The following is a 23,032-nucleotide window of genomic DNA, read 5'->3' as shown; positions in this document are numbered from 1 at the left end:
TTTCCCTCTCCGTGAGGATTTGGTGCAGGAGTGGAGGTTTCCCTCTCTGTGTTGGTCATTGAGCAGCATTATTTAGCACCAGCTGTATGAGAGGACACAGTACCAGGTGCCAGCTGTAACAGATGCCCTGGTGGGCCCTGCAGGAGAGACAGATCCCCTCTGGGAAGTGGGTGATGGAGTTCATGATTCTGTGTCCTGAGTTTCTTTTCTTCCCCATCACCAGGCAGGCACTCAGGAGCCCACAGCTGAGGGCGTGGCTAAGGTCACAGGCAAAGTACAGATGGCTCATCTTTTATTTATTGAACAGAACTTCTTTGTCTGCTGTGTGAAGGGTACTGTGCGACACACAAAGCGTTTATAATGAGGACCTAAGACTCTGTCCTCTTAAGGGGCTTCCGTTTGTGCTATCATGTACGTAAAACTCTTCCTGAAGGAAAAGGATGGTCGGTGGTGTCCTGGTATAAGCCAGGAACTACGGGAGGGCAGAGGAGAGACGCTTTCATGATTTGGGTGACCCTGGAGTTTGACCTTGAAGGAAGAGTAAGATTCAATAGCCAGAGGAGTGGGGACAGAACAGCATTTCGGGTAGAAAGAATACCTCCAGTGCAAGCAGAGACCGCCACTGTCCAGCCGACATTCCTTCCCAGCTCTCTCAGCCCTCGGGGTTGGAGGTGCAGCTGTCCCACCCGGGCGCGGGGGCACGTGTGTGCTGAACTGCACCGCAGCTGTGTCCTCACTTCACCTTTGCACACATGGCCCTTGAGTTCCAAGGTGGTCTCTTATCTGTCTAAAAGAGAGGATGTTCAGAACAGGGACTGGAGGAAAAATAAGATCTGCTTAGATTTTAGGCTTTAGTATGCGGCATACGTGGGCATCGCCTCTGATTCTGGTCATGAACGCCTGCAAGGACTAACTGTCGAACATCCGTGATCCACAGGTCTCTACTGAGCAGATTGAAATCTGGAAATTTGGTAAAATTGCAGTGTCATTTAGGAGGTAATCCCTTTTTTTTAAAAGAAAAATGAAGTATATTGGATTTACACTGTTAATTTCTGCTGTACAGCAAAATTATTCAGCTATATATCTATATGTATCTATATATACTGTGTATCTCTACATATCTATATTCCACAAAAAGAATACACACACACACACACACACACACACACATACTTTTTCACATTCTCTTCCTTTATGGTGTATAGGACGTTGAATACACTTCTTTGTGCTATACAGTAGGACCTTGTTGTTGTCCAGCCTGTGTATAATAGCTTACATCTGCTAAGCCCAGCCTCCTGCTCCATCCCTGGGAGGTGATCACTTTGAAAAAATTGATGCCAGCTTTTTAAGCTTGAATCTTCCCACAGAAGGTATAATTCTGTGGCAGAAATTCATTTCAATAACAGCATATACAATTTTTCTTTATTAGTGATGGATAAACCAGTATTTATGATTCTGCCCACACACACATTTGGGTCTGCGGGCCTTGGAGTTTCATCTGGATTGAAGGAAACATTTTAACAGGAGGCAGGTTTCAGCGTGGTTGGGAGCAGAAGCAGTGGGATCGCATGATCTGGGGGTGTCTTTAAAAATAGTCTCCGTGTTCATCTCCCTGTGGCAGTTGTCTTGTCATAATCCCGGCTGCTTCAGAGGTTTAATGAAGAGGATGCAACCAGTTGTTCAGTTGTTTACTCGTAAGGACTCGAGGACCTGGGCTTAGAAGAAGGCTGAATCAGTTGCATGTGGAGTATCAGAGAGCATCGCGGTGTTTTAAAGGGCTCAGAACCTTAACATGCGCTCCTGAGAGACCCTGAGATTTTCTAGTCTTTAAGACTTAAAAAGACATGAAGCCACAGCTCGTGTCGTCCCTCTCTTGGAAGCACAGTGCTCCGAACGGCACACGGGGAATGCCCACGCCGGTGTGACCCAGGGCGGCCCTCCCGGCTGGCTCCCCGCCCAGAACGGTACCCACAGCCACGCCGCCTGCAGAGGGCCCTGCCGCCTCCCATTCCTGAGCCTTGTCATCGGGCACCATCCCAGCCGGTGGCACAGCCTCGCTCATCATCCTCTGCAAAGGAGGCGAAGTGACTCCTTGAGGGCTCGGTGGGGCCTTTGCTAAATGTGCCCTGAGGTTGTGGTTCTTTTTGCTGTAAACAGTTGTCCTAAAAGGAATTTTATGTATTTAAAACAAATTTAAATCGAAGTGTAGTTGATTGACAGTATCTTGTTAGTTTCAAGTGTACAGCACAGTGATTCAGTATATATATATTAATTTATATATATAATGTATAAATTTATATATATATAACACATATACTATATACTTTTCAGATTCTTTTCCCTTACAGGTTATTACAAGATATTGAGTAGAGTTCCCTGTGCTATATACAGTAGGACCTTGTTTATTGTCTTTTTTTTTTTTTGTTTGGCCAAGAGGCATGTGAAATCTTAGTTCTCTGACCAGGGATCAAACCCGTGCCCCCTCCATTGGAAGGTGAAATATTGACCACTGGACTACCAGACAAGTCCAGTTATCTATTTTATATATAGTAGTACTCTCGCCTGGAAACTCCCATGGACGGAGGAGGGGCCTGGTAGGCTGCAGTCCATGGGGTCGCTAAGAGTCGGACATGACTGAGCGACTTCACTTTCACTTTTCACTTTCCTGCATTGGAGAAGGAAATGGCAACCCACTCCAGTGTTCTTGCCTGGAGAATCCCAGGGACGGGGGAGCCTGGTGGGCTGCCGTCTATGGGGTTGCAGAGTCAGACATGACTGAAGTGACTTAGCAGCGGCAGCAGCAGCAGCAGCAGCAGCAGTGTGTATATATTAATCCCAACCTCCTACTTTGTCCCCCAACTCCCCTTTCCGCTTTGGTAACCATAAGTTTGTTTTGTATGTCTGTGAGTCTCTTTCTGTTTTATAAATAAATTCATTTGTATTGTTTTTTTTACATTCCACATACAGTTGTCTTTGTCTGACTTACTTAGTGTGATAATGTCTAGGTTCATTCGTGTTGCTGCAGATGGTCTTATTTCATCCTTTTTATGACCGAGTAGTATTCCGTTGCATATACGTACCACGTCTTCTTAGCCATTCATCTCTCCGTGTACACTTAGATAGCCACGTCTTGGTTACTGTAAATAGTGCTACAGTGGACATAGGGTTGCTTGCATCTTTTCAAATGATGATTTTTTTCCCCAGATACATGCCCAGGAGTGAGATTGCAGGGTCATATGGTAGCTCTATTTTTAGTTTTTTAAGAAACCTTCACACTGTTCTCCATAGTGGCTGTTGTCAGTTTACATTCCCAGCAGTGTGGGAGGGTTCCTGTAAAAGGTATTTTAAATGGTGCCAAAAGGAGAGAGGGCAGCTCCTATTCGGGACAAGTGTCCACTTCACTGTTGAATTACTGTGCAACAGGCTGAGCTCTGACAGCCGGTCAGGCGTTTGACACAAGCCCCAGAGGAGATGATTCAGCTCAGAAGTATTCAGTAAGCAGGGGCCATAGCAAGCCTTTTCATTAGAATTGCCAAGTCGTTGGAGGTTCTGTCCGTCTCCCTGACCCCTCTCTTGGACTCTGCTCTCTCCGCCCAGCAACTGCCCAAGGCCCTCCTGTTCTTTCTCACTTTCAAAGCTCTTCTCTGGACCCCTGGGTGCCCCAGGGTGCCTCCCTCCCACACCCAGCCCCCACGGTTATTCCATCTAATCACTAAAGGTGGTCAAAGCTTCTTTGAAATTGATAACAGACAGGTGTTAAGAAGAGTATCGGTGTGATAAAGTGACTTGGAATTTGGAGGCAATGACCGATTGTTTCTTTATCCAAGGAGCTGTCTTATTTTTATCTGGGGACTGGTTGTATTTACTTGAGTTCATCTCCAGTTTCTAATAGTTAATCTGACCTAACTTACATTATTGGGAATACCTTACCAGAGAGTCATTAAGTGGGGGTTTATGGAGGAAATACACATTTCTTGAACTAGTTGAAGTTTTGGTCATGTCTGTAATTTAAAATGAAAGTTAAAATTAAAAAAAAATATTTTAGGTACTTCCCTGATGTCCAGTGGTTAAGACACCTCCAATGCAAGGGACACGGGTTCAGTCCCTGGTTAGGGAATTAAGATCCCATGTACTGTGACATGGCCAAAAAAAAAAAAGAGTACTTCTAGATAAAGTTGGGCAAGAAAAGGAAAAAAAAATGTTAAATATTTTTTACATGATTTGTATTGAAAAACATGTGAAATTCTGTTTCAGAACTTTTCCAGTAAAAACTAGAATTTGAGAAAACAGTGGAATTTGTTAAAAATGTTGGTGATAAAGGAATAGGACTTTGATAGTGGAGCGTGGGCTCCGTATGTCAGATCGGCTCATTTCATGTGTTTAGGACTTGGCATGTATGAGCCCACGTTGTGCATTGCTTTAATAATAATATTCACTATCTTGTTACAAGCAGTAACAAGCAGTCTTGTTACATCACTGTAGTCACACGCTTACACCTGTATCAATTTCATTTCCCCGACCAGCTCATTGATTATTCCTTGTCAGTGGTGAGTAACTCTGGCACCCGGTTTCCCAGCTCTTGCTTCCTTTTGCCCAAACTGTAAGAAGGTGAACAGGAAAGAGATGAGTGTCAAAATGCAGGTGATTGGTGTCTTCCCATTTCCTGATGTTATTATTGAAAACTGTCCTTGATTTCTTGAAGTGATAAATGGTTTAAAGAAAGACATGTGTCAGGTATGAGCCAGGAGGGCACTGGATAAATTGAAAGGAGAGACCCACATCGTCTGGCCAAGTATCCCTGCCTTTGAGCCTCAGTGACTGTCCTGCACCTAACCCCCACCCTTACCCCGCCACCCCTTGTAAAGCTCACATGGAATGGATGATACTAACGTCTTTTTAACCAGGGCTCCTTTGTTTGACGTTGTAGTATGGAGACTCTTTAGATTACATCCTTAATGAAAACCAACCCCCAAACAGTGGGCAGATACACAATACTAATATGTAGAGTAATTGACTTCTGAATTTTATTTTTCTCCTTCAATTACATTATTTATAATTGTTCAGCACCAAGAGATAATACAGTTCTGCGGGCCATACAAGATCTGCAACCGAGGGGAAGACCCGTGCAAAAACAGATTTTTATCTGTCTTTCTGTTGTAAAAGGGGAAGAATTGGAAGGAAAAGGAGACCCAAATCAGACCAAACTCAACCAGAACCAGCCACCCAAACCCCAAACAAATTATTACAGAAAATAATTTCATCCTTTAAAATTTCTAAAAGTTGAAATCTTCTTTTATAAGTGTTCCTATGACAACGGTAAAACTATACAGAAGAAAATATAAGAAGTACCTGGGTTAAAAAAAAAAAAAAAAGAAGTACCTGGGTTAAAACCATAATCAGAATGCTCCCAAATCTTAACGTGTTTATCACTAAGAAAGATGACTTTACTTAACGACCTATCGTTCTACCTCGTAATGAAAGACTAGAGAAGACCTTTTGTTTTTGTTTGGTTTTTTAAAATTGGTTGTCGATTGTCCATCTGAAAGCTTCAAAGAGAAGTCTTCTTTGTCTGAGAACTAATCGTGTCCTTTATGGAGTAGACAGATTATTTGTACTATTTGGGGCCAACAACTGAGTTGTTTGAAACGCTTCCTTATTTTATTCATTAATACCTTAAGATGTATGATGAATATCTTTATTTTATGGTTAGAAACCAGTGAAGGAGATAATTATGAGTGGCCTTAATGCTGAACTAACATACTGCCTGGAGAAAAGCATGACCACCTTTTTATTACATCAGATAATGATATTTACCCTTTAGATTTCCCTGAACCAGATTAGAATTTACGGTAATTTAGGAAGAGTCGGAGCTGTGGTTTTATTTCTTCACCATTCTTGAAGAAATAGTACTGACATAAGTTTGTAATAAACAACCGTTCAGAAAAGGGACCTACTGAAGCAAATGCAGTGTTTTAAAGCATTTCTGTGCATTTTTGAAGCATCAATTTACTTATCAGTAATTGATGTAGTAACTTATTGGCAGGTTATTTTTATTTTCGAAGTAGGACTTGTAAGGAGCTCACCCCCAAGAATGTGGTTGATTATTTTTCCTGAATGTATTTGTTCAGAATCAAAAAATTGCTTTGAATAACATCTTCATTCGTAGTTTCGCCTGAAGCTGAGTCTCCCGTTTCTTTCCACCCAAGGCTGCGAGGTGCTCTGTCTTGGGGCAGGCCTTTATTACTTATGTGTCTTTCTAAAGATAGGGGTTGTTTGCCAGAGTAGCGTGTCCTGCAGCTTTAGGACTGCCCTAAGAGGGGCCTGGCCGTCCTTGCTCGTGGTCTGTTCCTTGCTGCTGGGGTGGGAGGCATCCCCTTTCCCTGGGCTCACGAGGGAGTGTGTGGCCTCTGTGTGCCCCCCACCAGGGACCTTTCCTGCATCCTCACCTATCGACTGGACCTTCAGCAGCTCTTTCTGGGTTTGCTCAGGATAGGATGGGAGCTTTCATGTTGCTCAGAGAAGGTGTGTCCTCATCCTGCTTGGGTCTCAGCGGCTGGCTCTGCTCAGGGCAGGCTGTCCGTACCCAGGAGGAGGTCAGGCCCCCACGCCCTGCCCCTGCGCCCCATCCCCACTCCTGTCCCCTTGGTGTCCCGGACGCTGTCCTTCCCTGGAGTTGGGAGCTCCCTCATCTCGCCCCCTGTTCTGGTTCTTTCCTTCAGGTGGGACACTCCCATCTTTGGGGGAGGCCTTCTCAGACTCCCACAGTTTCTGTCATCCCAGCCTGTGGGCCTCAAGAGGTGGCGTGCCTTCTTTATCCAACTCCACACCCTTCGCGTCAGTTCAGGGGCTTCCCTGGTGGTCCAGGGGTTGAGAATCCACTTCCAGTGCAGGGGTGTGGGTTTGGTCCCTGGTCGGAGAACTAAGACCCCAGACGCCATGGAGCGTCTCAGCCCTCCTGCCGCAGCTACTGAGTCTGCGACTTAGAGAGCCTGCCTCATGCAGTGAAGAACCACTTTTTATTTTTGTGGCCCCAAAATAAAAGCAAGGTGGTACCTTGGTATATGAGGAATGCTTAATAAATATTTGCTGACACGAACTGCAGCTCTACAGTAGTGCTAAGGATAAATATGGGAAGTGAGATTTTCGTCTAGATTGACATCAACCACTAAAAGTCAGACTTTTGAAAAAGGCATCCTTAAGCATTACATAATCAACTGTGTTTATATGTCTGAAGGTCAACCCGATCTTCAGACTTGAATTTGATTTAGCCCACGTGAAATCAAGCAATTACAAGCTAAAGTAAAAATTCCAGAGTGCTATTTTGAGCAGTTAAGCCATTTCAGTGATGAAGGCCTGGCATAGTCTACTCTGTTCTCTATCAGAAATAAAATGGGAATATTTGTGTGTCATCAGCAGGACCTTGTTCAGGGTCTCACCCCACCCACTTCGCCTCTATTTCCCTTCCTTAGGAAAACTCTTCCTATGCAAAAGATGAGCGCCCTCTAGGGGTGAGCTTGTAGGTGCAACGCAGGACCACATTTTAAGACAGCCTGCAAAATTGTGGGAAAATCCCATAGGATTCAAAAAACACAGAAAAAGATGCTTCATCCCTGTTATGTAATTCAAGTTATATAATTTAACCCCAGAGTGTCCCAGAGTGCTTTCAACTTGCTCATCATTTCCTCGAGCACTATTTATTCAGACAGCTTTCTGTCCCACAGGGAGAGAATATCCAAAATGAGAAGAAAGAATGTTTTATTAAAAAGCGAAAGTGGAAGGTTGAAACTCTTGGCAGTTCACAGTCATCTGTGAAGGAAAGTTACCAGGCCACGTGTCTGTGACTCAGACATTAGACAAAATAAAAGGCTTTTCTGTGGCAGCTGAACTATTTCCTTCTTTTTCACCCCTGATTGATCACGTGACTGGGTATTTCTATAGGACCCCAGTTGCTTTCACTCCCTTCACCCATTGCCACTCCTTTCTCTTAATACTATACTTTTTATTTTCCATAATGCTGATATTTAATTTTTAGTTGGCATTCTTTTTCTATCTCATTTGTTTGTGGTGAGGAAAATGAGCCGATAACTTATAAAGCACTTACACAGGGTTGGGTCCGTTTATGTATTTTTGTTTATTATTGTTAATAATGGTGCATTTGTTTTATATGGAGTCATGAAGATGAAAATAATGGTATCTTACATTTAGGTAGCATTTTTCATATACAGTATTTCTCTGGAACCTCAGAATGACCCCCTGAGACAAGCAAAATAGCAGTATTCCATGATAAATAATGACTCAGCATGTTTTCAAGCATTACAGAAGCTGAGTTAATCTGTTTCTGTATTTCTTCCTAAAATTCTTAGCAGCTTTCCATTTTACATATTTTCTCTTTTAAGTTGACAGTGATTTTTAAAGAAATGATGACAGTTTTATTTTCAGGTCACAGAATTCTCGTTCTCTAGTTTGAACTCGAGGCCTTCTGTTTTTGGTCTTTTATTTTGCAGGTGAGAAAATGGAGGCCTCGAGAGGTTGGGTAACTGGTTCATGAGGCCTGCAGCAGAGGCAAGGCTGAAATCCTTTTTCCTGCGTGATATGTTTTCTCTTTCCCTTATTTGGTTTGGCTTGGCTTAATCTTGTTCTTCTTTAAACATGCCTAATTTAATTTTTCTTTATTGGTGCATGAATGTGGTTGTGGAAAGGACCCCTTGTGGTGGAAAGTTTCCCTCATGTCCATAGTTGGGTTCAGTCTGGCAGAGCAAGTTGTGAAATTACTTTCATGTATGTGTTCAGAATCACACCTCATCTTTTAAAAAATTGATTTCTAATTGATTTTTAAATTAATTGATCTTTTAAATTTTAATTGAAGTAAATCTACTGATCTACAATGTTTTGTTAATTGCTGCTGTATAGCAAGTAATTCAGTTCTACACACACACACACACACTGTTTTAAAAAATATCCTTTTCCATTATGGCTTAAAAAATATCCTTTTCCATTATGGCTTATCACAAGGTATTGAATATAGTTCCCTGAGCTGTGCAGAAGGCCCTTGTTTATCCATCCTGTGTATTAAAGCCTATCTCTGCTAGCCCCAGCCTTCCACTCCATCTATCCCCCATGCCCCTGCCCCTTGGCAACCACCGGTCTGTTCTCGGTGTCTGTGATTCTGCTTCTTTTTCGGAAAGTGAAAGTTTCTCAGTCGTGTCCGACTCTTTGCGACCCCATGGACTGTGGCCTACGAGGTTCCCACATCCATGGAATTTTCCAGGCAAGAATTCTGGAGTGGATTGCCATTTCCTTTTCCAGGGGATCTTTCCTATCCAGGGATCGAACCTGGGTCTCCTGCCTCAGAGGCAAAGTTTTTACTGTCTGAGCCACCAGGAAGCCATGTTTCACAGATTGGTGCATTGGTGCCATATTTCAGACTCCACGTGTGAGTGGCGTCCTGTGGCCTTTGTCTCTCTCTTTCCGACTTCCTTCGCTTAGTGCGATCATCTCTAGGCCAATCCATGTTGCTGCAGATAGCATTTCATTCTTGTTAATGGCTGAGTAGTATTCCTTTGTATATATGTACCACATCTTTTTCCATTCATCTGTCGATGGACATTTAGGCTGTTTCCATGTCTTGGCTATTGATCACACCTCATCATTAACCGTCCTGGAGTGAGAAAGACAGCGGAAGTGTATCTGGATTGAACTGTGGCTCTGGCAGGCATGGGTGTGCACAGGGGACCAAGAGCACGTGGCTTTCTTAACTTTGATTGTTCGTTCCTGCCCGGGCCGGGGCATCCTTACTGTGTGCTTATTTCCACTGTCCCTTCTGAAGATGTCAGACCTGCATGATAGAGTTGTCTATTTTGAGAGATTCGACAGCTGCCTCAGGGTCAAGAGATGCATGATATTGTTTATATAACTGTGGTCTCTTGTGTTCCTGCTCAGGCTCTCAAGAATTAGTCTACTCTCTGATTACACTGGAGATACTCAGAGGAGTACATTGATTTAGATGTACACATATGCATGAAATTCACAAGCTTAGCTCTTCTGGCTTTTTTTGTGTGTGTTTGTTAATTGAAGTATAATTGACAGATAACATTGTATTGGTTTCAGGTATATGACATCATGATTTGATATTTGTATATGTTACAAGATGATCAAAAATTCTAGTTATAATACCATTCATCACCAGACAAAGTTAACTTTCAGGATTTGGTTTCTTGGCAGCTTTCAAGTACGTGATGCAATCCTGTTGACTGCAGTCACCCTGCTTCACACTGCACCCCCATGTCTCATTTATAACTGGAAGTTTGTTTCTTGTGATCTGCTTCTCCTGTTTCATCCACTCCCCAGCCCCAACCCCTAGCAACCACCATGCTCTTTTCTGTATCCATGATTTTTGTTTTGTTTGCTCATTTGTTGTTTTTTAGATTCCACTTATAAGTGAAATCATACAGTATTTGTTCTCTGTCTGACTTATTTCACTTAGTCTAATTCCCTCAAGGTCTCTGTTGTTGCAAGCGGCAAGATTGTGGTTTTAGTGGCTGAGTAATACTCCACTGTGTGTGTGTCTTCTTTGTCCATTCGTCCATCCATGGACATCTTGTTTTTAAGTGGGCCCTTAGCCTTACATTCAAGCTCATGGCTTGGAATGAGACCACGTCAGTTCTTACAGGGCCGTGATGTGTAGCCAGAAAATTGAGTATTAGCACTCATTTCACATGTTTGCTTGTCTGCACACGTGTGTGTTATGTATCATAGATTTCTTCCTGAAAAGATCCTTGGAAATTGGCTCGTCTGTGAAATGTTATTGAGTATTTCAGGGGAATGTCATTTAATGCCATTTATTTAATAGAATGTAAATATTTAATGGAAGGAGTACTCTGTTTGTAACTTATTTAGGTATTTATAGATTTTCTAAATAGGACTGTCTGAAATGTGTTAGGATGTGCTCCTCTTTTTTTTTTTTTTTAGAAAAATGAAGCATTTTTAAGCTTGCCTTTACTGTTATATAATTATCTTGTGACACCAAAGAGTCAGCTGATATTCCTTGGGTATTGGGAAATCAAAATAAAAATGTCCACTTGTGAAAATGGGAACACTTGGTTAAAAATAATCTGACTGTTTCAGTGTTGCTGGTCATTTTATAGGTACTACTGGCATTAGTAGTTACTTAGAGCTATTAGGCCTGAGTGTAATGCTTACATTACTTGTCATTAATGATGCATAGATGGGTATTTACCCATCAATATTAGTTGAATATTAAAAAGTACTGTGACTTAGGCAGAAAGTCCCCAGATACTAGTTATAGGAGCTGATAAAGTTGATATGAAACTCTTAAGGGAATTTTATTCTTCACTAATTACAAATATTTTCTGACAGTCAATCATACTGTAAAGCATATAGTCAGTTAAGATAATAAAATTTAGTAGTATTAAATTTTTTTTTAATTGAAAGATTTAAAAATTGGAGTATTGACTCAATGGACATGAGTTTGAGCAAACTCCAGGGAACAGTGAAGGACAGGGAAGCCTGGCGTGGTGCAGTCCATGGAGTCGCAGAGTTGGACACGACTGAGCGACCGAGCGACCGAATAACGACAACTGCTTAAAATGTCCCGGTAGTTTCAGCTTTACAGTGAAGTGAATCTGCTAGATGTATACATGTAGCCCCTCTTTTTTTTGAATTTCCTTCCCATTTAGGTCACTGCAGAGCAAAATTTAGTGGTATTTAAGCTGCTTTTTTAGACCCGAAAGTCTTAACCGTCAAAGGCTTGCTTCCAGTTTACATTAGGCCCTTTCTTTCTGGTTGCTCTGGAGTTGGAAAGTTTTGACCATACTTTGGATCTTTTTGTTTCTTTCTGCTGTTTAGTCACATGACACTTTGCACGTGCACAGAAGTCTGGCTCCTGCGTGTAAACCTCCAGAGTGTGTGTTCACGCAGACAGGGGGCCCGCAGGCCTGTGCCCACGTGCTGTGGGAGATGCTGGTCTCTGCCTCTGTGGACCCCGTCCTCGGCTTGCAAAGTAGCACAGCGCAGCATCACCCCAGGGGAGCAGGTTGGGGTGGGGACAGCCACGCTCGAGACCTGCTTTGACCGTGTCTGTCCGGCCGAAACTGACAGCGGGCTGGTGTGTGCCAGGGGTGTCCCTCTGTGGGAAGAGCAGAGCTTTGGGGAAGTTTTTGGTGGTTTGAGCTATAAACTAAGAAACTTAAACCAGCCTTGTTAACTGTCAGTTACTGTGAGTGTGGTTATGCGATTTATCTCCCGGGAGGGATAAATCACTGGTTGGGTTTAACATACACACACTACTATATATGAAATAGATAATCGGCAAGGACATACAGGGAACTCTACTCACTACTCTGCAATAACCTATATGGGAAAAGACTGAAAAAGAATCAATATATGTATATGTATAACTGAACCATTTTGCTGTGTACGTGAAACAAGAACAATGTTGTAAATTAACTGTAGTCCAATAGAAACTTTAGAAAGAAGCTATTCAAAAAGAAAAGAAAAGCCTCCACCATAGGAAGATTTATGCTGTGCAGAGAAACTTTGAATAGAGGCCTTATAACCTCACATATATTTTTAAAAACTTTTAATTTTGAGATAATCATAGACTCACGGGGATTTTCAGAAGTAGTACCTAGAGTCTCATGGACCTTTTACCCAGGCTATATCTCTGGGTTTTTAACATGTGGAGTGTGTGCCTCTGGCATCTTGAATTTTGCGAGGCAGAGATCAGGAAGACCAACTTGGGGCTGGGGGGCTAAACACTCACCTTGTTAAGGTGTCCCTGGTTGCTGTCTCAGGAATCGTGATTCAGGTCAGGGCCTGCATAAAACACTGCATGAATGGACACACAGGGAATGTTTTCTCCTTGTCCACTTTCTTGTCCAGATATTAAGGATAATCCGAGTTCTATAACCAAATATTTTAAATTGTGTTTTTGTGCGTAGGTTCGAAAACACGTGAACGATCTCTATGAAGACTTGAGAGACGGACACAATTTGATCTCTCTTTTAGAGGTTCTTTCAGGAGACACCTTGGTAAGTTTTAAATTTCACAATTTATTTGGAGGAACGTGTGATCCTTTTTGCATATGACCTAGTACGTTTTCAGCACAAACTGTTCAGATTTTTGCAGCATCCATCTTGTGAGCTGCTATGAATTCTGCTTGAAGAAAGAGTTCTGGTTAGATTCGAAAGCATTTTCAGACTTTAAATAGTGTGCCTTTGGGAGATGGAAACACTTTGATGCCCTTGCTTATGTAATCAGTTCTGTAATTAAAATACTACTGCTGTTCTTCCTTTTACCTTGGTTTTTTTTTTTTTTAATGCTTAGCAGAATTTGGATGCATAATATAACCCCCTATTAAAAGTCTCACCAATAGCAAGGAAATAAGCACCGCTTTCTGACAGATGGTCTAACCCCTCCACAGGTGTCATCTCCTTTTCTGTGAACACCCCTCCCCCTCTCGGTTACCCGGTCCCTTCATTATGTTCTGTTCATGCTCTTCTTTTCATTTCCGGCCTGTCTTGTGTATTTGCTGTCCTGTCTTCTGTCTGTTATATTCATTAGCCAAGGGAGCGAGATTTTTTGAAGACCTTACGGTTGGTGAGTGCCTCAGAAGCATGCGAATATGAACAGCATGAGGATGTGGAGGATGAGGATAAGGGGGTAGGTGTCGCCCCCGTAACTCGACTAACCTAGCCGGTACAGTGCGGTGAGCGCTAACACCATAGAGTAACCCACGGCTTCTGGCTCCTGTTTAGAAAATGGTACAAAGGGCCAAAGACCCACAGGGAGGTGGATGTGTGTGGACCAACAGATTGGACAACGGACATATTTTCTCTTTAAATGTGTTTCTGTATCTCTATGCACTGCATGGTATTTGAACATATGTGCTTAAACTATAGGATGGCATCTGAGCTAAAGAAGTTTATATACCTTTTGTGTAAGTGTGAAGGTTTACAGTTACAACCAGCCTGCTAATTTTTATGCATATCAGTTCCACTTTTGAAATTGATATTTGAGACATAACTGCTCATTGCTTTAATGGAAGGAACGTATGGACATTTATTTTATATTTAAGACTATGCTTTAAGGCATGCCTATTAGCAGTCGGTGTTAGATAGACATTCTCTGCCTGCCTTATCTGTCTCACTTTATTTGGGGAGGATGTTTTAAATGCTAGGGTCCTGACAGAGCTGTCTCAGCCCCGAGAGCCTCAGTCAGCTGAGCCTACCTCTGCAAGACAGATGCGTTTCTTTGGTCATCAGATCCCCAGAGCCCCCTGTTTTCACTGGAACGTGTGTTTTGTGGATGCAGTGGGGATTCATCACCATCATTGTTATATGGGGTTATTTCCCCCGCCTGTGGTCCGCCGTCTGTTTAATTCTGCTGCCTTTGGCTTCAGCAACCTAGTCACGTTTCAGCTCAGCTCTCAGTTTTCTTTTTTTTTCCCCTTTGGAAGATTTTATGTGGTCAGTTACCAGCTCCATCCTTTGTATTTTTGTTGAACATTTTCTCAGCTCTGTTTCCTTATGTTTTCCTTCTGCTGACTTGTAACGTTTCTTAAGGGAAACGGCATCAAGGAAAAGAATTATGGTTTGTCAGTTTCCCTGACACAGCACGTCATCACGTCCATCCCCAGGCAGTGTCAGACAATTAAAGTCCAACCGATTGTGTGCAAAAATGAAAATAAAGAGGAAATATATTACATGGCTTTAATTGCTTTTCTCTCTCCTGTATCATGGCTAAGTAAACCTTTACTGCCTTTCTCGTTCTTAGTGGTTTTTATACTAACTGCATGCTACTTTACCTCATTTTCATTAATATGCCATACATGTATAATTAAAAACACCCTCTTGAGTTAGTTTATTAAGAAGGCAAATGGGGAATGGTATTTAATTCTTTGCGTGCATCCGTAGCTAAATAATTGTAGGCTAGACTTGTAGTATAGTGAATATGAGATGTCTGTATATTCTGTGGTGCTTTCTCTTTTCCTTTTGTTTAAATAAAATATTCATAGTAAAGGATCTATTTAAATAAAAGATATTCAGAAAAATCCCTAGTTTACATTGAATCTCAGGTAATGCAAAAAAATTAAAATATCATTAAAAACTTAATGGATTTCCCCGAACAGTAAATTTTTGACAGTATGACGAGCATACAGTGTATTTATATAGTATATTCAGTATATTTAGCAAGGTCAATGGTGTCAGAAAATATAATGTTTTTTATACCCTGCATTTTTCTCTTCTTAGCCCAGAGAGAAGGGTCGGATGCGTTTTCACAGACTCCAGAATGTACAAATTGCACTTGACTATTTGAAAAGACGCCAGGTATGTATGATGTTTGAATTTCAGAGCTGTAATCATACAATACGACACACGTGTGATTGAATAAATCTACATAGGACCATGACAGGGAACGAACAGGTTAAATTTGACTTTGAGTTAATCATTAACATTTAATATGATTTGATAATGATTTAATAATCATTAACAGAGGTTCTCTGGTGGCTCAGAGGGTAAAGAGTCTACCTGCCATGCAGAGACCTGGGTTCAATACCTGGATCGGGAAGATCCCCTGGAGAAGGAAATGACAACCCACTCCAGTATTCTTGCCTGGAAAATTCCATGGTTGGAGGAACTTGGCGGGCTACAGTCCATGGGGTTGCAAACAGTCAGATACAAGTGAGCGACTTCACTTTCGTAACATTAAACTTGTGCTTTTGTGAGACTGATATTTTAAAATATTTTTAAACGTTTGTTCCAAAGAAAAGGAAATTAATCATACGTGTAAGCCCAGAGGAATTATAAGTGGCTACATTACCATCTGAATAACAGCTACTAATTTTCCTTCTATTGGAATTAGAATGCTTTTGCCTGGGAAGTTAACGACATTTTAGTAGCAACAGAATGTTAAGAATGTCAAAGAACAGTTATTAGTGGTGGGGAGAGAATATTTTTTATACTCACTTTGTAAAATTGCCTTTTTTAAAATAAAAGATAGTTTATATAATACTTAAAAAACTTTGCATATGTTTATTTTTAAAATGTAATAGTGAGGAGGCAGAAATTCATATTTTATAAGCAGGTACAACTGGATGATTTAGAAGCGGTTAAAAATAAAACAGTTCTGACAACAGCCCCCAACTCACTTGAGGTTTTAGAAGAAATCATGGGAGAAAAATGAACACTGAATTGGATTTGATCTTGATTGGGTACCACTGTGATTAACATGGTATAAGCCAAGTGATTGGTAGCTTTCAGTTAGTAGAAAAAAGGAGGAGACAGTGAAACTCAGGAGAATTGAAAGTGACTGAAAACAGAAATCAAAGGTGGCAACAATTTTGCTTTTTTATGGAGAGGGGAAAAAAGAGAAGAGAGGATAAGGAAGAGAAGGAGACACTGTTGTTAGTCCTTCAATTGGTTTATTATGAACATCACAGTGCTTTTGGTTACTGCTGCTAAGTCGCTTCAGTTGTGTCTGACTCTGTGCAACCCTGTAGACGGCAGCCCACCAGGCTCCCCTGTCCCTGGGATTCTCCAGGCAAGAACACTGGAGTGGGTTGCCATTGCCTTCTCCACTTTTAGTTACTAAATTCTAGCAAATACTCAGTGCTTATCTTTTAAGTGTTATTGATATTTGCCTTACTAGTCTTAATTTCTAGTGGGAGTTTCCAGAAGATTAATGGTTACTTGTGTCTCCTTGTCGAAATATTTTTGGTAGTGATTTGTCCAGGAAGTAAAATGTTAGGTATCATTCATGACATTTAATTATTTTTCCAGGAAGTGTTAGTTATCATTATTGCATGAATATATCTGAATGCATAATTTGATAGTTGATAAGCTTTACATCTGGTTTTTATTGACATATTATTTTTAAAGTTTTGAATAGTCTGCTACATGTCCAGTGAGTTACATAGTTACTTATCCTGGTAGCAGTCTGTGGTAGACAAATGGAATAATAATGTTAGATTTCTTTTTTACACTCTTTGTGATAGAAGTGTGATAAAATTGTTAAAATTATTTGATGGTTCAGAATAGTTTCCTACGTAATTGTAAGATAACACTTATTTTCAAAAGACAATATTATTTCTAGTTTAAAAACTTAACTATTTAGGACTTCTCACTTGAACTGTGATTTTGTTTTGACAAGTGTACTTTTAGTACTTGCTGTAGAAAACAAAGCCAAAATGTTTATTTTGGCTTTGTTGTTCCTCTGTAATTTGCAGCCTCTGTAAGATGCAGCCTAGGGGTAAAACAGTATTTTAAAGGATTATTGGTATTAAAATTACTCAGACTTCTTTTATATCTAATTTAGAATGATTTATGTAGTTAAAAATAACTCATGTGCTGGTTGAAAAGCATTTTGTTTTCTCTTTTCATATACAAAACAGGTGAAATTAGTGAATATTAGAAATGATGACATAACAGATGGAAATCCCAAATTGACTTTGGGATTAATATGGACAATAATTTTGCACTTTCAGGTAAGCCTAGTTTTCTTAATTGTCATTTCTTTTAACCTCATTGATGGTTTTCAAGTGGTTCATGTGAAGGGTAAATTATGCATTCACATCCAACAGGAGAAAATAAATTTCAGACTTTGTTTCTCTTTTCATTTAGTTTTTTATTTTATATTGATGTATAGTTAATTTACAATGTTGTGTTAGTTTCAGGGGTATAGCAGATTGATTCATAGGCATGTACATATTATCCATTCTTTTTCAGATTGTTTTCTCATATAGATTATTACAGAATTTTGAGTAGAGTTTCCTGTGCTCTACAGTAGGTCCTTGCTGATTATTTATTTTATGTTTGGTAGTATGTATCTATTAATCCTAGACTCCTTATTTATCTGTTTCCCCCCCCTTTCCCCTTTGGTAACCATAAATTTGTTTTTGAAGTCTGTGCCTCTGATTCTGTTTCATAAATAAGGTCATTTGTATCAGTTTTTTCCTAAGATGCTACATATAAATGATATGATATTCGGACTTTGTTTCCTAAACAATATATTTGTATTGTTCCCCTCAGTAACATGCTGCTTATGCACTTGGCACCCTTTATCCTGTTGTTGAAAAGCTTAGAATGTTTTTAGAACAGTGCTTGTAATCTCAAGAGTTGAAAGACAGAGATTCCCTTTTATTGACTGTAGACCTGTTTCTTGGTTTATTGGCCAACATTACCTGATTTAGAACCATAAAAAGGTTATGACAGTCCTGACCATCTGCAGTTTCTGAACGTGCCCGCTTTCTCCTGGTGTTGTAGACACTAGGTGGCAGTGTTGTTCTCACAAAGAGATTCCCGGCATTAGCGCCACCCGTGTTTCCTGTGGAGTTGTACTTTCTCAAACGAGATTTAAGGAGCGTAACGGCATATTTATTACTATGAATTATTATCTAATTACCAACGCCCTTTATCTAATTAAAAGGCTGCTTTTGATCCTTTGGTTTTTGTAAAATGATACATTAAAAAAATAATCTTCATTTGGTTGAAGGTGAGCCCTACTTTGGGCGCTTGCTTTGGTTTATCAATGCCTCGGGTGACCGTGGAGCGTCGTATTGGTGGGCACACGGCACGTCCCCTGATTGATGGCTGTGTGGCGGGCCTTGGAGGAGGAAGACACGGCTTGCCGGCTTAGAGAGGAGCTGTGGTTTTGACCACATCTTGGGAGGAAGAAGACTTATTTCTGATATTTAAAAACTTTTAGTGGGATACAGGGTTTGTAGGGGAATGGTGGAAATAATGTAACGGGTTCATTTGGGAACAGGCTGAATCTGGCATATATGGACAGCTATAGGAAGTAGAGTCCTGCAGGTTCCAGGACTCGGGTAGGCACTAGAACATCGGAGGAGAGGACCCAGGGACCAGGAGACCAGGTAACCGGGGTCGGCTGGCCAGCCGATAGAGCAGCTGATACAGATATATTAGGCAAATGTCCGCTCAGTGGGGTGTGATGACTGGGAGCTGGAGTCAGGGACCCTCATCACTTGAGGCCCATCCTTAGGGGACCTGGGGTACCGAGCAAGGCAGGGTTTGGGGCCTGGCTCCACCGAAAGCTTGTGACTGGAACAGGTGAAGTCTAGCTAGAATGGGCCGTAAAGCAGAATTCACATAGAGTTGCTCAGCAAGTTTCCCAGGGATCCAGAACTTGTAGGGTTGAAACTGCAGGAGACCTTTGGAAACAGTCCATTGTTACCGACAGCTGATGACACAGGCTGTGTCTGGATTTTGCATGTCGGAGTCGGGGCTCACCCAGGCTCTGGAGGGAGGCACAGCTGAGTGTCACTCTCAGTTCTTTTATCTGTGGCCGTGAAGACATTGAGCAAGTCACCCAACCGTCCTGCGCCTGAAAAATGAGGTTTTAGAACTCTATATGGACTCCAGTAAAATCAACAAATGACCGTAGGCCGCAATCAAGGAGATGAGTGGAGAGGTGGAGGTGTGGCCCTCAGAACGGGGTGTTAAAGGCCAGGACTTGGGTGCAGAAGAGAAGGTGAATCCAGGGTGGTGTTTTGGAGGAAGACAGGATGGACTTGGTGGATTGGTTAAAGGTGCCGCTGAGTCGTTAAACTCGGGAGGTAGACAGCCGGCGGACAGCCGGTGGGGGTGGGGGTGGAGGTGAGGGGAGAGGGAAAGGCCACGGCGTTGGTGGGCTTGACGTGTGTTCCGGGGGGCGGGTCCCCCGGCTTCTGTCTGCTGAGCAGCTGGAGATGCGGGCGGAGGGGAGCCGGGGAGTCAGAGGTGCTGCCAGTAATCCTGGGGGTCTCCAGAAGGCGAGGGTCCTGAGAGGAGCGGCCTTCGGGGGGGCCGGTAGAGAAGAGCAGAAAGAGAGGACGGGAGTTTGGGGGAGACCATCCACCTGAGGATGCAGGAGGAGCGGGGGGCCTGGCCCGTAGCCGCCCGGCATCAGTGACCACCTGCTTTCCCCTCCAGCACCTTCCCAGTCCTGCAGCGCCCCCTCGTCCATCTCTTTATTTATATTGAGAAGGATTTGTCACCCCGGATTATAGTCGGTTTTATCAGAATTCTCCTAAGAGGGAGAAACGTGGACTTTGTTTCTTGTTGTAGCTGCAAGAAAATGCAGCATTGACGGAGGGAAGAGAATGTCAAGAGAAGGGAATGGTGGGCAGCGTGGAATGCCCCCAGAGGGCCTGACAGTTAGGAGTGAGTGCATGCGTAGTTTTGTCTGGGAAGACCCTGGGGGTTTGGGGGAAGGTCCATTCAAGTTCCTGAGAGCAGAAAGTAACAGACCGAAATGTAAGTGATTGGAAATTAGAGGCAATGTGTTTAGACCCTAAGTTGAGGGAAATGGAAAGCAAAGAATCGTTAAAAAAAGAATTATATATTAAGTGTCTCTGGAAGAGAGAAGTTCAGTTCAGTTCAGTCGCTCAGTAGTGTCCGACTCTTTGCTACCCCATGAATCGAAGCACACCAGGCCTCCCTGTCCATCACCAACTCTCGGAGTTCACTCAGACTCATGTCCGTCGAGTCAGTGATGCCATCCAGCCATCTCATTCTCTGTCGTCCCCTTCTCCTCCTGCCCCCAATCCCTCCCAGCATCAGAGTCTTTTCCAATGAGTCAACTCTCCACATGAGGTGGCCAAAGTATTAGAGTTTGAGCTTCAGCATCATTCCATTCAAAGAAATCCCAGGTTGGATCTCCTTGCAGTCCAAGGGACTCTTCTCCAACACCACAGTTCAAAAGCATCAATTCTTCGGCGCTCAGCCTTCTTCACAGTCCAACTCTCACATCCATACATGACCACTGGAAAAACGATAGCCTTGACTAGACGGACCTTAGTCGGCAAAGTAACGTCTCTGCTTTTGAAAATGCTATCTGGGTTGGTCATAGTTAAAAGAGTAAGCGTCTTTTAATTTCATGGCTGCAGTCACCAATTGCAGTGATTTTGGAGCCCCCCAAATTAAAGTCTGACACTGTTTCCACTGTTTCCCCATCTATTTCCCATGGAGTGATGGGACTGGATGCCATGATCTTTGTTTTCTGAATGTTGAGCCTTAAGCCAACTTGTTCACTCTCCACTTTCACTTTCATCAAGAGGCTTTGAGAAGAGGACCAGCCAAAAAAGTACCAGCTGTACTTTTTTTCTTTGTTTCTTTTTTTTGAATTTATTTTTTATATAAATATAGTTGATTTGTAATATGTTAATTTCTGCTGTACCCCAAATGTTTCAGTTTTATACACACACAGACACACACACACAGTATTTTCCATATTCTTTTCCATTATGGTTTATCACAGAATTCTGAATATGGTTCCATGTGCTATACAGACCTTGTTTATCCATTCTATATATAATAGTTAATGCATGTGCTAATCCCAAACTCCCAAGAGTTTTGTTTCTAATATGATCCTGTGGCATATTTTATGAAATCCAGTGTATTTTAGGACCTGAATTACAAGATATTATGACTGTTAGATTATCACCAGTATTTTAAAATTAGATCAAGGTTTATTTAAAATGGAGCATTTCAATGTTTTGTATAAAATAGAAATGTTCCTTTTTATTTAAAGAAATACTTTTAATCCTATGATAATCTAAGATTAGAATGATTTTTTTATGCCAAGACAGAAGGCTATTTATAGCAGTGGTAATCATCCTCACTCAACACGACTGGGCCGTTTTTCTCCTCTATACTTTACATAAATAAGGGAAGTGATTTCAGAAGACCAATTTATTTATTGATTTAAAAATATTTATTTGAGTATCACAAATTGACTGTCTGTTATAGCTGGGCAGTCTGAAGGTTAAGTGTTGCCAGTACAGTAATCTTGTGTGAGTTACCCTATGCTAGGTCCAGAGATACTATGTAACCGACTAGGGTTCTTGGCCTCCTTAATCAATAGCAGTTGATGAGAGGCCAGATAAGAAATTCAGGCAGGGCTTTCTGGGGGCTCCTGGCTGCAGCACGGAAAGTGAGAACAGGTTCCCTGCTCTGTCCCTGAGGTGGGATGAGCGCCTTCCTCACGTGGGGTCAGGGTGGGGGCCTGACCGGGGCTTGGGCTGGAGGCGTGACTCAGGTGGTGTGCCCACCCCTTTGGTGGTGGTGTGTGCAGGGGGCATGCGCAATACCCTGCTTTTGCTCCTGACGCCTGCTTTTGCTCTGGGCTCTTCAAAAGTGGCAATTGGGTTTTTTGGTCTCTGTATCTTTTGCCCAGAGTTTGCCCCAACTGTGTGCATGCAGTCAGTTTTAGTCCCATATGGTTTCTTTGTATTTTGTTGCTCCAGGAGAGGGTTGTTCAGGTGCAAGTATTGCAACAAAGGGTCCCAGATCCCCATCTGTCTCACCGAGATGATGGAAGTGTGTTGCTCTGTCATTTGGGAGAATGTTTGTAATACTGACTATAATCTGGGCTGTTGAATCTGTCACAGTATAAATAAAAGTAGGGATGTAGAGGAGGGTGTGTTTCGGTGGGATTAGGAAGGTCTTAGAGAATACAGGAAATTGCCCCTGATGTTGTAGACAGGCTTTGCAAGATGAATGCCAGCTAACCAGGCAGAGACTGCAGTGGAGCCGTTTCCAGGGGGAACAGCAGTGTGCAGTGGCCTGAAGAGGGGCAGCTTCTGGGTTTGGTGGGGCTGGAAGGACGTGCAAATCAGTGGTTGTACCTTTCTTATGTTAGTGCTCATGCCAGCCATTGACTTCTAAGTTCTCTTGAAAAACGTCCCAGTGCCAATGAAGATATTGAGAATAAATTAAAAGCAAACCAGCCGGAAGCTTTATTTTTACCAGCTTGTCTTCTAGGATATAATTCTTTTTTCTGATAGAGATTGTTTAACTTCCTCTTGAAATGATTAAGGAAAACCTCACCATGCACGTCTGTTATTGACAATTATCAGGCACACTGCTAACTTGACTATTTAATTGAATAGTTTTGTTTAGAAAAATATGAGTTCCATTTTTGGATCAGTCTAAAGACAACCTAGAGAAAGTCAGTTACCATTTTTTTTATTAGTCAGCTGATTTCAGCTTTTGTGTAAGACTAGTCATATGAT

At 41.9% G+C, this 23,032-nt stretch overlaps 1 protein-coding gene across 13 annotated transcripts in view; it reads left to right on the top strand.

Moving 5' to 3' along the window:
* DST (dystonin) overlaps positions 1-23,032 on the top strand; it is a 514,228-nt gene that overhangs the window by 246,690 nt on the left and 244,506 nt on the right. For 9 of the 13 annotated variants that reach the window (XM_040249211.1, XM_040249202.1, XM_040249212.1 and 6 more), the window contains 3 exons: positions 12,960-13,049; positions 15,270-15,347; positions 17,411-17,503. In XM_040249211.1, coding sequence (XP_040105145.1) covers positions 12,960-13,049; positions 15,270-15,347; positions 17,411-17,503 — 261 coding nt within the window. Of the gene's footprint in view, positions 1-12,959; positions 13,050-13,581; positions 13,681-15,269; positions 15,348-17,410; positions 17,504-23,032 lie in introns of all 13 variants that reach the window. The other 4 variants (XM_040249210.1, XM_040249209.1, XM_040249197.1 and 1 more) reach the window with 1 other exon arrangement.

This window comes from Oryx dammah, unplaced genomic scaffold (assembly GCF_014754425.2).
Source record: "Oryx dammah isolate SB20612 unplaced genomic scaffold, SCBI_Odam_1.1 HiC_scaffold_11, whole genome shotgun sequence".
Lineage (NCBI taxonomy): Eukaryota > Metazoa > Chordata > Mammalia > Artiodactyla > Bovidae > Oryx > Oryx dammah.
Note: the sequence above shows the minus strand (reverse complement) of the source record. Positions and strands in the feature narration are given on the sequence as shown.